Raw genomic sequence first — 14,240 nt, 5'->3', positions numbered from 1 at the left:
CTTCAGGACGTAAAAAGACCTTTGTCAAGAGCTAAACCTTCAAGCTATGCATTTCCTTGCCATTTAACACCAGCAGTTCATTGAACATGGGGGACAACTGGTGGGATTTATCCTGAGAAAAGTGAGGAGTGTGCCGAAACCGCAGCGACGCCAGTTGTTCCTAATCTCCCTTGACCCCGACTCTGAGGGTGTCGCGGTAAGAGATTCCCCCGACCGCGGTCGGGTTTCACCTGTCTGCCTTTCAGACCTTGATGTGAACAGGTCCGGGAGAATAGAGTCTTTTTCACCCGCCCTCGTCTCCATTCTCTGTCGCTCTTTTCTTCTCCTGAGCTGGCTAATCTGCTCTCAGGTTTAGGATTCCCGGGCCGGAGAGGAAATACAGGGTAGGGTAAACATCAGGGCTCTCACTGCACAGATTACAACGGCCATACATCAGCCTGACATGAGCCTGACAAGCGTCTTTTCAGAGGGTGACAAGCGAGAGGGACCAAAGGTGGGGGAGGCATCTCGTGACACTTCCTATCCAGGTCGATAGCCGCATACTGGCCCTTGCTTTCGCAACACGGTGTCATTTTTGGGGGAGGGGGGGTTGTGCAGTTTGAGGTTTTAACACCTTAGTATACTTGATGTTTAGCGGTATCCTCACAGAGGGCAACATGTTAAAATCCCTTACTGAAAGTTTCTGGTAGATTTCCATTGGAATTTGCGTTGTTAATTATAGCATTATTCTATTTTGACAACTTTCCATAGGAATATTGGGCATGGTAGTAATAATATACAGTGGTACCTCTACTTAAGAACATCTGTACAAACAGAAATTTCAGGTTAAGACATGCCTCAATGGGAAAATATTGCCTCTTGTTTAGGGTTGGGAATCTCTGGCATGAAGCTGATTAGATATGTATCTAGATACAAAGGTTACGATTCGATAAAAAAAAAAAAACGATACATTTTTAAGGCCGAGCGATTCGATACAGTGTAAGAACGATACGGTTCGATGGAGTGAAAACGATACAATAGTAAATATTTGTTGTGTTTGTACAGTATTTTAAACATAAAAAGACCACATTTATAATATAGCAAAATTAAAAAACAAAATTTCATACCAATGTTATGTTTTATTTTTTTTATGAAAAAAAAGGCTTACTATATGACCGTCAAATTGTTGGATGGGATTGATAGTAAAATACAACTCCAGTGACAGACAACAATAAAGTGCAGTAATTCAATTACTGTATTTTCTGGTGTTTTTAACACAAGAGGTAAGTAATTTAAGTGCAAACTTTCAACGTAAACATCTTGCAAACAAAAAATATTAATTATATGCAGCAGCTCTAGAAAAAAAAAGAATTAAACTGGCTAGTGTTATCATAAATAATAAATTATGCTTTACGACTGGTATAATTGGGGGAATAAAAACATGGCATTTTAGACAGACAGGTCAATAATCATTACTTTAACCTAATACACAGCAAAATCATTCACTTATGCCTGTGCTTCCTCATTTTTTATTCCTCATCACTGTCCCTATCTTCTTTGAAGGGCAGATTTTTCTTGAGGAAGATCATCTAAACCACATGTTCATGTTTGAGTAGACTGCGTTTCGTGGAAAGAATATGCCGCCCTTTCCACCATTGTAGTGGGTTATTTTTCAGTGTTAAAAACTCACGATCTCTGTTCCGCTCCACACTTCACACAAGCTCTGTCCCATGCGAACAGATCTGGCTGCCTTCATCAATTCCAAGTCCAACTTATGTTTTCCTGGGTGCGTTGAAAATCAATCGCTGCACGTCGCTGGCGTCGGTGATCACACTGTCCATTGTTTTAGCATGTTGCTTCGTTGCCACTTCTAGTTTCGTTTTGGGCTGTGAAGAAAATGCTACGGAGCGTGCGTTACAGTGATTTCGTTAGCTCTCGCGTTGTTATGACACGCCCGTGACGATCGGGTAATGACGGCGACTAATAGCGGTTCTGCCGAAATGCATGGGAAGTTGAGGCAACCACGACAGTGAGTAGTCCTTGTCCATATTATATCATGCGTGCGGTCTCGATCTAAGTGCGCTGTGTGGTGAATGACACAAGCGCAGCATGTGAAGTAAAAGCTAAATTATTATCATATTAAGCAATGCATTGAACTAGGCATTTGAAGCCGATTCTTGTGCTCGCGATAGCCGAATTCTATCGCTACTATCGGTTCATTGAATATTTAATGGCTAATTACTGTTGAATGGTAACTTTACTATCGATACATCTGTATCTCTCACTTGTAAAACCGGATATCCGGTCGTATCGGTTTATCGTTCTCAAGCTTACTCTTGTTAAGAAAGAAATTTCAGGATAAGAAAGGGGAAAATAGAGTATAGCTGGTACTTGCAGCTGCCAGTTGACTGAACGTAATGTAAGCTGCTCTGCAATTGGCTATTACCTAGCATTTCTGGCATTCAATTGGCTAAGAGCGACCTCCACTGTATGTGTATACCCCAGCGTCCTCTTCATTCACCCCTGGTGTTCTGAAAGCTTTACATGAGCATATTAACTTTGATTCTTTACTCTATTCTTGTTTTTGTTTTTTTTACACTGTGCACAACTCAGATTTTATGTTTATTGTGCAATAATCTAAAGCCCTTTTTACACACATATCCAGAGAATTACCGTGTTAAGTGACGTGGGATTTACTCGCGTCATTGCTTTCACGCATGTAGAGAATGACATCCCGAGAGTGACGTGGGTTGGACACTTTCACAGACTTGTCCTGTGTTGCCCAGTGGTGCTCTCTGTGCGGGGAGGGCTGCTGGCGCGATTTAAAACCCGGACAGTACGTCATTTTTGGTCGGCATCGGCTGTCACGATGTTGGTCAAATCGTGTTTTGTTCCGGTGGGAGCATTCCCGATGTCGTAATAGCAGCCAATTCAAGCTCATCAAGACTGTATTCAAGCCCAGGCAATCCAAGAGAAGGGTGGAAGGAAGAATCCCGCTGGCTTGGGAAGGAAGAATCCCGCTGACTTTGTTTTGTTGTCTTATCGGCTCTCTGCCTACCGCTTAGGTTAGTATTTTATTGATCGCCGTCGACCTGCTGTCACAGACCCATTGTGTTTTTTTCCCCCTTTTCCGCGATTGCGTGTATTTTTGTAAATAATAAACCCTTGAACGCTTCCCTCCATGTTTTTTTTCTTTGAAGTACAACCTTGTGTCCGCAGTAGCGGACCCTAATAGGGATGTCCCGATCCAGGTTTTTGCACTTCCGATCCGATACCGATATTCTTTTGCACTTCCGATCTGATACCGATACTGGCCGATACCGACCTATCTGAGCATGTGTTAAAGTTTAAAGTTATTTATGTTGAAAAAGGTTTTAGTACCCTTGATGACAACTAGCCAGCTGAATTAGGTGAGTTTGAATAACACAATGGTTGGTAACAATAAACTGACCTGTTTATTCAGTGACAAACACAAAACATTATAAATAGCAAACAGAAATGGCATAGTCAGTCAGTAAAACGTGCAAATAATATTGTAAACTGTCTTAAAAAAGCAAAACACACCAACAACCTCAGTGGAAAATCCCACAAATCCCCCAAGCTATTAGATGCTTTTAATGTTTCGTGCATTAGTTACAAAAATTGTATAAAAAGCCTCTCAGGTTTGAATAAACGACTATTTCAGTATCAAGTTAAGATTTTAAAACAGTAAATAAAATACTCAAGTCCCCATTCTGTATCAGCGGCTTTAAACTACATTCAATTCATTTAATTTTGCGAATCAACTGTTTAAGTTGTTAAAATTGCTCCCGTTATTCCATAATTTCCCTTCTGTCTACTTTCGACATGTGAAAGTTTTAAAACTGTTTTGAAGATAGATTCAAGTCAAGATTTTGCCAATTTAGGAGTATTTTAGATAAAAAGTTAATTAGGTTCGCTTGAGAGGTTCACAACAACCTACTAGGGAAGTCTCCTGCTTTAAGATGGCGGCCGTTTAGTTTTCCATACTTCAATGTTGCTAACGCCGTCGAGTCTGTCATGTAGCATCTGGTTCTATTTACATATGATATCTATTATCTCCAGTAAAACAACGTTGACGTAGTTTGTTGCGGCTGTCAGCAGAAGTCAGGTACAGTGCCTTGCAAAAGTATTTGGCCCCCTTGAATCTTGCAACCTTTCGCCACATTTCAGGCTTCAAACATAAAGATATGAAATTTAATTTTTTTGTCAACAATCAACAACAAGTGGGACACAATCGTGAAGTGGAACAACATTTATTGGATAATTTAAACTTTTTTAACAAATAAAAAACTGAAAAGTGGGGCGTGCAATATTATTCGGCCCCTTTACTTTCAGTGCAGCAAACTCACTCCAGAAGTTCAGTGAGGATCTCTGAATGATCCAATGTTGTCCTAAATGACCGATGATGATAAATAGAATCCACCTGTGTGTATACAAGTCTCCGTATAAATGCACCTGCTCTGTGATAGTCTCAGGGTTCTGTTTAAAGTGCAGAGAGCATTATGAAAACCAAGGAACACACCAGGCAGGTCCGAGATACTGTTGTGGAGAAGTTTAAAGCTGGATTTGGATACAAAAAGAGTTCCCAAGCTTTAAACATCTCAAGGAGCACTGTGCAAGCCATCATATTGAAATGGAAGGAGCATCAGACTACTGCAAATCTACCAAGACCCGGCCGTCCTTCCAAACTTTCTTCTCAAACAAGGAGAAAACTGATCAGAGATGCAGCCAAGAGGCCCATGATCACTCTGGATGAACTGCAGAGATCTACAGCTGAGGTGGGAGAGTCTGTCCATAGGACAACAATCAGTTGTACACTGCACAAATCTGGCCTTTATGGAAGAGTGGCAAGAAGAAAGCCATTTCTCAAAGATATCCATAAAAAGTCTTGTTTAAAGTTTGCCACAAGCCACCTGGGAGACACACCAAACATGTGGAAGAAGGTGCTCTGGTCAGATGAAACCAAAATTGAACTTTTTGGCCACAATGCAAAACAATATGTTTGGCGTAAAAGCAACACAGCTCATCACCCTGAACACACCATCCCCACTGTCAAACATGGTGGTGGCAGCATCATGGTTTGGGTGGGCCTGCTTTTCTTCAGCAGGGATAGGGAAGATGGTTAAAATTGACGGGAAGATGGATGCAGCCAAATACAGGAACATTCTGGAAGAAAACCTGTTGGTATCTGCACAAGACCTGAGACTGGGACGGAGATTTATCTTCCAACAGGACAATGATCCAAAACATAAAGCCAAATCTACAATGGAATGGTTAAAAAATAAACGTATCCAGGTGTTAGAATGGCCAAGTCAAAGTCCAGACCTGAATCCAATCGAGAATCTGTGGAAAGAGCTGTGGAAAATTTGGATGTTTGTGAATCGTTCTCGAATCTTCAGCGGCTGAATCGCTTGTTGGATGGTGCGTCTTTACTAACGTGAGATAATAGCTCGTCATCCAGAATGAATTCTTCGGCAATGACTCTTGCTATTCCCTGGGCTTTGGGACTGTCGAGTGCCAGTTTGTCACGCAAAAGTTTCTGCCAGTGTTAGTTGCGTAGGACCCTTCTTTTTGTCTTCGGTTTTCCTACTCCTCATATTGTTTGTGGTGGTATTTCGCTAAATGCTTGATTAGGTTGGTTGCATTAAAACTTCTTACAGCTTTACCACTACGCTTGACTTTATTGTGGCATATGTTGCTCTCTGCCTCTTCGTCTTTGTCGTCCTTTAAGGTGAAATGATCCCACACAGCTGGCATTTTTACCGATAAAGTCTCTCGGTAAATTGGGAGACGGTACTGTAAATGTAGTGTGTTAAAGGTGTGCTGTAAAATGCGGACCAGATTTTAGGGAAACTGAAGCAAAAACTGGAATGGATTATGTAAAGCGGTGCGCTGGAAAACCCGGACCAAACTTTTTTAAAAAACTGGATCGGAAGTCTGGATTGGAATTTTTCCCGTGTTCCGATCTGATACCGATGCACATTTTTTTGCCCATATCGGCGTCCGATCCGATCCAAATATCGGATCGGGACATCTCTAGAAAAAAAGATCCGCGATGGACTGAGGGTGCAAAGTTTGAAGCGCAAAGTAGCGAGAGATCACTGTACTTCCAGAACCAATTAATTTCGTAAGTAGAGGTGCCACTGTAATTAGGGATCTCCGTGATCTGATCACACAATCGGAAATCGTGCGCGATCATGTCATTTTTAGAAGACCGGAATCAGGTGGATAGGTTGGTAACACAATTGCAAATTGTGCGCGAGCATGTCATTTTTAGAAGATCGGAATCAGGTGGATAGGTTGGTAAGATGTTCTTTTAAGGGCTACAAAGTAACAAAATAAGATGTACAAGGATACGGTCAAATGAAACAGAAAAAAAAAAATGCAGGTTTTGTACTGCGCAACATTTTTAGAAGCACGTAATCGGGCGAAAAAGGTCGGGGTTTTAATCACTACAAAGCACCAAATACATGTCAAAGGTTGTTGTCAAAAGACACACACACAAAAAAAAATCTTTTTAAGTTTTGTAATGAATTAGTTTCTGAGGTATCAGATTGGTACTTGGCATCGGCTGGTTCTCAAAATCAGGTCATTTGGATTCGTGTGCAAAAATATGTGATCGGGGTAACCCAACTACTAAACCATTTGACGGTTAAAAGCATAAAAACAAAGTAACAGTTCCTAATTCTTTTATTGTGGAAAGCAAATCACTGATTATTTATCTTTCTCTGAAATGGCAACTTGCCTTTTTCAAACTCCTCCAAATGGAGATTAGATGATGTGATTCATTTTTTACAATCCTTCAAACACCATCTGACAAAATGAAACTTTGTCAACTACACTACGTTAATAGCTAAAAAACTCTGTTCTTTGTCAAAATTTAATTTTCAAACTAAACCAGGGCCAACAGGAAATTAACACATACGTCATCCTATTATTAATATATGGCAAGGGTGAAAAGAAAGTCTTCTTCCAAGGCCAAATGATGTCTTTCTTTTTGGAGGGAGGCACAAGTGTGCTGCAAATTGACCAGCAAACCACCAAAAACCTGGCAGAAGCACCCTGGCAGAGGTATCAAATGGGTACAAGAGTAGTTCATAAAGGACAGTCAAGGTTATTTGAAACACCATCTGGAAAGAATTACCTTGTTTGGATAATAAAGGACAGAGGTTTATCCCAATCTGTGTTCCCGTACGTGTATCTATCACCATAAATGCATTCGTCTCCATAATTGAGAAGAGAACCGTAACATCCGACATCTGATGCGCAAATCAAAAGCAGAAGTGAGGAAGGAGAAGACAACCTCTTCAACTTGTCCTGCCTTGTTTCTTTCTTGCTCTACATGAACAGAACATGTAACCTCTAGAAGTTTTGATTAATGAAGACAGAGAAGCCTCATTTGTCCAACTGTCAAAGCCACTTTTGTGCGACTAGCGTGAAGCTAAAGATTCCATACTCCTTCCGAAGGATGATTCCACTGTAATTACCATGCGATGACTTAGAGATTTGAGGTCAACCGCAGGCTTTCCGATAATTCTAACGACACGTGTGGAGAGCAAAGTGATTTAAATGGTGAAGTGCGTCGATATGAGAGGACGTTGGTGTCCCACTTGTGAAGACTTGGAGAATTCCTATTACAGTGGAGCAAATAAGTATTTAGTCAACCACTAATTGTGCAAGTTCTCCCACTTGAAATATTAGAGAGGCCTGTAATTGTCAACATGGGTAAACCTCAACCATGAGAGACAGAATGTGAAAAAAAAAAAAAAACAGAAAATCACATTGTTTGATTTTTAAAGAATTTATTTGCAAATCAAGGTGTAAAATAACTATTTGGTCAATACCAAAAGTTCATCTCAATACTTTGTTATGTACCCTTTGTTGGCAATAACGGAGGCCCAACGTTTTCTGTAACTCTTCACAAGCTTTTCACACACTGTTGCTGGTATTTTGGCCCATTCCTCCATGCAGATCTCCTTCAGAGCAGTGATGTTTGGGGCTGTTGTTGGGCAACACGGACTTTCAACTCCCTCCAGAGATTTTCTATGGGGTTGAGATCTGGAGACTGGCTAGGCCACTCCAGGACCTTGAAATGCTTCTTACGAAGCCACTCCTTTGTTGCCCTGGCTGTGTGTTCAGGATCATTGGCATGCTGAAAGACCCAGCCACGTCTCATCTTCAATGCCCTTGCTGATGGAAGGATTTTCACTCAAAATCTCTCGATACACGGCTCAATTCATTCTTTACTTTACACAGATCAGTCATCCTGGTCCCCTTGCAAAAAAAAAAAAAAAAAAAAAAAAAAAAACAGCCCCAAAGCATGATTTTTCCACCCCCATGCTTCACAGTGGGTATGGTGTTCTTCGGATGCAATTCAGTATTCTTTCTCCTCCAAACACGAGGACCTTTGTTTCTACCAAAAAGTTCTATTTTGGTTTCATCTGACCATAACACATTCTACCAGTCCTCTTCTGGATCATCCAAATGCTTTCTAGCGAACCGCAGACGGGTCTGGACGTTTACTTTCTTCAGCAGGGGGACACGTCTGGGAGTGCAGGATTTGAGTCCCTGGCGGCGCATTGTGTTACTGATAGTAGCCATTGTTACTGTGGTCCCAGCTCTCTGTAGGTCATTCACTCGGTCCCTTCGTGTGGTTCTGGGATTTTTGCTCACCGTTCTTGTTATCATCTTGACGTCACGGGGTGAGATCTGGCTTGGAGCCCCAGATTGAGGGAGATTATCAGTGGTCTTGTATGTCTTCCATTTTCTAATAACACAGTTGATTTCTTTACACCAAGCGTTTTACCTATTGCAGATTGTCTTCCCAGCCGGGTGCAGGTCTACAATTTTGTCTCTGGTGTCCTTCGACAGCTCTTTGGTCTTGGCCATAGTGGAGTTCGGAGTGTGACTGACTGAGGTTGTGGACAGGTGTCTTTTATACCGATAATGAGTTAAAACAGGTGCCATTAATACAGGTAACGAGTGGAGCCTTGTTAGACCTCGTTAGAAGAAGTTAGACCTCTTTGATAGCCAGAAATCTTGCTTGTTTGTAGGTGACCAAATACTTATTTTCCACTATAATTTGGAAATAAATTCTTTAAAAATCAAACAATGTGATTTTCAGTTTTTTTCCCCCACATTTTGTCTCTCATGTTTGAGGTTTACCCATGTTGGCAATTACAGGCCTCTCTAATCTTTTCAAGTACAGCTTGCACAATTGGTGGTTGACTAAATACGTATTAGCCCCAGTGTATCTAAAGATTTTTTAAATTATACTTTGGGAAAAAAAAGTGAGAATACATAACTAATATGTATCGATTTCCACTGCTAAATCTGAATAAATACATTGAACACACACACACTTTCACTTATCGCGGCGGGTTCTGGTCCCCATTAACCGTTGAAAACAAGGGATCACTAAATATAAAATGACCCTACAATGGCCACTTATACCCAAACTCTAGTCTTTGGTTCACAAATTGCTGTCTTTTCTGGCATGGTTTCTTTGCAAACATAGTGCTCATTATAGTCTGACATGTCAGACAAAGAGCTTTACCTTTGACAGGTCCACGTCCACATGTACGCCGTACAAGAAAATATTTTGAAGCTTGGCTGCCGAGGCCAATTCTGCAAAGGCTGCTCTCTCGGCTGACCGTCCATCTAAAATGCCCAAACAGACCTATGAAAATAGAAACAACGTCCCAAGAGTTCAGGCACAAGATGAAGACCACAGGAAATTGTAGTCATCAGTGAGACTACTCACCACAATAACAACCACCGTGTGGAAAAGCGTTTGATTAGACACCTGAATTGCGGCAAAAATCTCCTCCACTTGGTCTAAGTCAAAGCCATTCAGCTGAAAAACAAAGAAAATCCAAACCCAGATAACAACTTCGAGACCAGATGTGATTTTTCTCTGTTATGCGGCCAAATAGTTTTGTTTGAAGGAGGTGATGTTTCCTCTCTTGTGAAAAATGTAAACGTACAGAGAATTGGATCACGTTGTAGACCTTCAACAGATACGCGATGTTGTTTCCCGTCAGATCTGGGATGATGTCCAGCTCCTGGAAGATAGCGACATTTCCTACAATTATGGCTTTTGATAGAGAGTAACAGATTTTGATCACTTAAAGAGATGCTGAAAATGTCTTAAAGCATTACATTGTAACAGTAGGAGCTTCTCAGTGGCTTTCTACATGACAAGAACAAATTGTCACAAATCAGGTGAACATAATGGAAGACCTTGGGAGTTGAAAGAATCCAACAAAAAATAAACAAGCCTTGTATTCCATAACAGGACACAAGATCAAGTTTAGTTTTCATCTTTCCGTTTTGTTTGGCCTTGGCGTAAGAAACATGAGAGGTGATGAGAGGATATGTTGGTCAAGTCCGATTCTTCAGCTTCACACTTAGAAGCAAATAAACAGACAAAAGCGCTCTGCATCTGGCGGTCATTCCCGGTTGAAGAATAACGTCAAGTGGTCCGAAGTATTTTTGTACAAAAATTTTGAAGGTCTTGGTCTGTTCTTGGACTGAAATACCAATCCCTGAAGTCTTGATCTTGATTTAAGGTTGGCCTTACACTACACAGGTTTTACGAGCATTGAAATCTGGTTGCATGAAAGACTTCATTAGATTCTCAGAATATCGGCGTGGCATGTGAGTCAATGTCATTTTAAAGACGTCTCTGCTGCTCTCTGTGAGAGAGACCACTATCTGTGGTGTTATTTGTTGACAGCTTTGTGCTCTCGTAATAGCCTCGGAGTCCACATGGCTTTTCTCACTCTAACTTGAACACAGCATGTACCTGAAGAGGTTATTGGTTGGCTATCATAGGGCAAGATGTCAGGGTAATCCAATCATACACAGTCTGACTGAGTAGGGCAGCGGCGGGGTTGCTTCCTCCTGACTCAATGCTGAGCAAAATGGAGTATATAAAAAAAATGCATCGGGAAAAATTAAACCATGAAAAGGAACTGCGTTGTACCCCAAGTACCACAGGCGCGATCGCTCTCACTTTCGTGACTTTTTGGACTGACAAATTGTCGCCACTTCCAGGAGAGTGACACTCACGAAACGATCGACACTGAGAGGCTCCGCCTGTCTCAGCCAGTCTCTCTCACACGATACGCTCGGCAACAGCATGCAAAACACAATCGCCACATTAGCTTAGCACAACAACATTCCGCCATGGTTGATCGTCTATCATCTTAATTTTTTCCGCCCTGTTGTGCTGCTTCCAAGGATGCACTGCATGTACCGTCACAGCCTAGAGCAGGGGTGTCCAAACTTTTTGTAAAGAGGGCCAAATTTGGTGTGGTAAAAATATGGGGGGCCAACCTTGGCTGATGTCCTTTATGTAGAACAATATATTTACGCAAATTTTAGCAAGCCATTCTGTGTGTCACATATGCTTTATTATTATTTTTTAAATTACTAATTTCAACAATCTTACAACTGGCCTTTGTGGCGTTCTCTTTCGACTCTCGGGCTCTTGCGAAATACTGTTGCTGTGAAATTAAACTAGCTTCAACTTACTACAATTTCTCGCTAGTCGCTACGTATCTTCCCTGTAATCTTTGTCGTACATGTCAGCATGTCTTGTTTGGTAATATCGCCTCACATTGAACTCTTTAAAAACAGCGACTGTCTCTTTGCAAGTGAGTCAGACAGTTGTTGTGTATTTTAGTGAAGAAATAATCCAATTTCCACCTATCCTTGAAGCGCCAGCCATCGCAGTCACCTTTCTTTTTTTGTTGATTGTCGCCATTTTAGAAAATTGGGAGTAAAGGGTCACACGGGGGAATGTTGCTTAGAGTGCTGCTGCCTTTTCGTGGGTAAATGAGGAGCAGCATTTAGTGTGTAAGATACTTCATATGCTGGTAGCAGTACTGCTGACCAATTTATTAAGTCTGTGTGTGGGCCAGACGTTATTGATTTTATGACAGAGGCTGAGGGCCGGATGAAATTTTACCCCGGGCCTCATTTGGCCCCTGGGCCGGACTTTGGACATGCCTGGCTTAAAGTACCTGTGACACGAAAAAACATGTTTATTTCATTATTTTATGCCCCTGAATGATATGGGCCGCTTGGATGTGTGTGGAAGCGATCGCTATTTTTATTTAGTTTTTTGAATCCCGCGCCATGAAAATGAGTGACTTCCGGCTTCGGTCTTGCATTGAGGAGGCGGGCGCTGTGACGTGTACGGTAGAAGACGTCCTCTTCACGCTACAGTGTACTGTTGTGTATGAGGACGATGGATTCAGCTGATTTTGCGGATTAATACGTTTATTTTTCGCATCACGCCAGCCAAACGGCTGCAGAAAAATCATTCTGTATGAGGGAGAGGCGTATGCGCCTTTTTGGAGTTTCAAAAGGTTCCCATTCACCGTGGATATTTACTGTGGGACCATTGGATTTACGAGGAAGTGAGTAAACATCTTGTTTTGTATTATGTCAAATATGAATACAGCGATTACAATGTAAACACTACAAACTTCCTTTAAATGAAGGACTACTTACGTTTGATCATTGATAGGCATGTAAAAAGCTCTCCTAATGCTCATTAGCAGCAGCACGTTAGCTGCACAACAACTCCAGTCACCCTCCTCCGGGGAACGAACTGTAAATTGCTCTCCGCCGGGCGGTTTGCCGATCCATGAAGACAATCGACAACCGTGTCGTCATGTCAAATAATCCAGGATAGTTATGTGTGATTTTCCGCTTCGAAGACTTTGAAACATCACTCGGTTCGGGTTAGCATGTCGGCTAGCTGTCACGCTTTCTGGTTTGTTTACATTCTCCGAAGCCGGGGAAGGGAAATGACATATGTCCGATTTAGGTGTCATAAAATATCGTTCGGGAGGTGCGACAGTAAAGGTGAAGTCGACAGTTTTGACCATTATGGAGTAATTTGGCCATGTCGTCCTGAATAAATGCATTCTTATTATTTCATATTCCATTCATCACAAGACTGTTATTTGTCATGACCATGCCATTTATTTAGCAATTGGGGAAAATACTTGGATAAAAAGAATATCCTGTAAAAATATTGAAGTAAAGAGATAGAAACAATGACATTTTGCGGCTCTCTTCGTCGCGTTTTCCTCGTTCTGAATAATTCCTCTTCAATGGGCTGAATAGTAAAACCGATGAGCCCAGTCTACCACTGACGTCATCCACCTGTTGGGGACGCTAAAGCCCTATAATGGTAGGCGTGGCTAACTGGCAGATTAACTCATTTGCTCCCGGAACCGTATAAATACGTTTTATTTTTAAATGCTCAACTGTCCCACAACCGTATTTATACGTCTTTTGCGTTTTTTTTATATAAGAAGCATATATAGCTTCCGCTGTATCTGAGAAACAAAGAAAAACGCTCCAAACCAATTTTAAAGCAATAAAACTGGCCACTGGAGGGCAGTAGCGCATTTTGGAAGACTAGACAAGCCGATTCAACAGCAGTGAACGGCCGGCCAGCATTGTCAAAGCGCTGGCGGATTGAGCCCAGGCGGCGCTCCGACCGGACAAAACAACGAGAGGACGCCTGGGACACCAGGCGCTGGACGATCGTGCAAAACGAGTGAAACCCCCCGTGGAGTGGCTCGCCTAGCAGACCCCGCAGAAATGCAAAAATAATCCATCTTTGTGAGACAGACAACGAAGAGGGAAAAGTTTACACAGCTGACGTGGCGACAACAGGGTCATCTCGGCGACAAACCGTCATCTCTCAGTCGTTGTGTGTGAATAAATTGTTACTATTCTATCTAAGGCTCTATTTGTCTGGTTGTTCATAGTATTTTGTAAAAGGAAAACATTATTCAGATGTTTGGGATGTAACTAATGCAAAAAATAGCTTTGTTAAAGTCAAAGTTATGTTTGAAATGTATGCGTTTACAAAAAGCTCATTTTCTGCGTTTTTTCATCAGAAATTGGAAAATTGCTCAAACTAAGCTATTTTCTAATGCTGATTTCTAAAGAATGGAAAAAGATACGAACTTACTTTTTTTTTCTGCTGAAAGAAGAGAGTCCAAGCTTTCTTTTGGTGGGTTCAAAGTTTATATAGCAATAGAACAGAATTTTCTGTGGGCCTTGCAAAATCAGTCAAAATCCAGAAAAAACGGCCGGGAGCGAAGGGCCTTGCTCTGGTGAAAATGGCTGGGAGTGAAAGAGTTAAAAAACTAATTTCTCGTAATCTGTGCTTTGCTAAATTGTTGTATATAGTTGAATCGTCTCAAAAA

At 41.5% G+C, this 14,240-nt stretch overlaps 1 protein-coding gene across 1 annotated transcript in view; it reads right to left on the bottom strand.

Annotated features, from left to right (window-relative positions):
* Positions 1 to 14,240, bottom strand: part of crppa (CDP-L-ribitol pyrophosphorylase A) — a 42,210-nt gene that overhangs the window by 13,799 nt on the left and 14,171 nt on the right. Inside the window, exons 7-9 of the mRNA XM_057835410.1 lie at positions 9,987 to 10,064; positions 9,764 to 9,856; positions 9,557 to 9,679 (exon numbers count right to left, since the gene is read on the bottom strand). Coding sequence (XP_057691393.1) covers positions 9,557 to 9,679; positions 9,764 to 9,856; positions 9,987 to 10,064 — 294 coding nt within the window. The remainder of the gene's footprint in view (positions 1 to 9,556; positions 9,680 to 9,763; positions 9,857 to 9,986; positions 10,065 to 14,240) is intronic.

The sequence above is a fragment of the Corythoichthys intestinalis genome, chromosome 4 (assembly GCF_030265065.1).
Source record: "Corythoichthys intestinalis isolate RoL2023-P3 chromosome 4, ASM3026506v1, whole genome shotgun sequence".
NCBI classification, from domain to species: domain Eukaryota; kingdom Metazoa; phylum Chordata; class Actinopteri; order Syngnathiformes; family Syngnathidae; genus Corythoichthys; species Corythoichthys intestinalis.
Note: the sequence above shows the minus strand (reverse complement) of the source record. Positions and strands in the feature narration are given on the sequence as shown.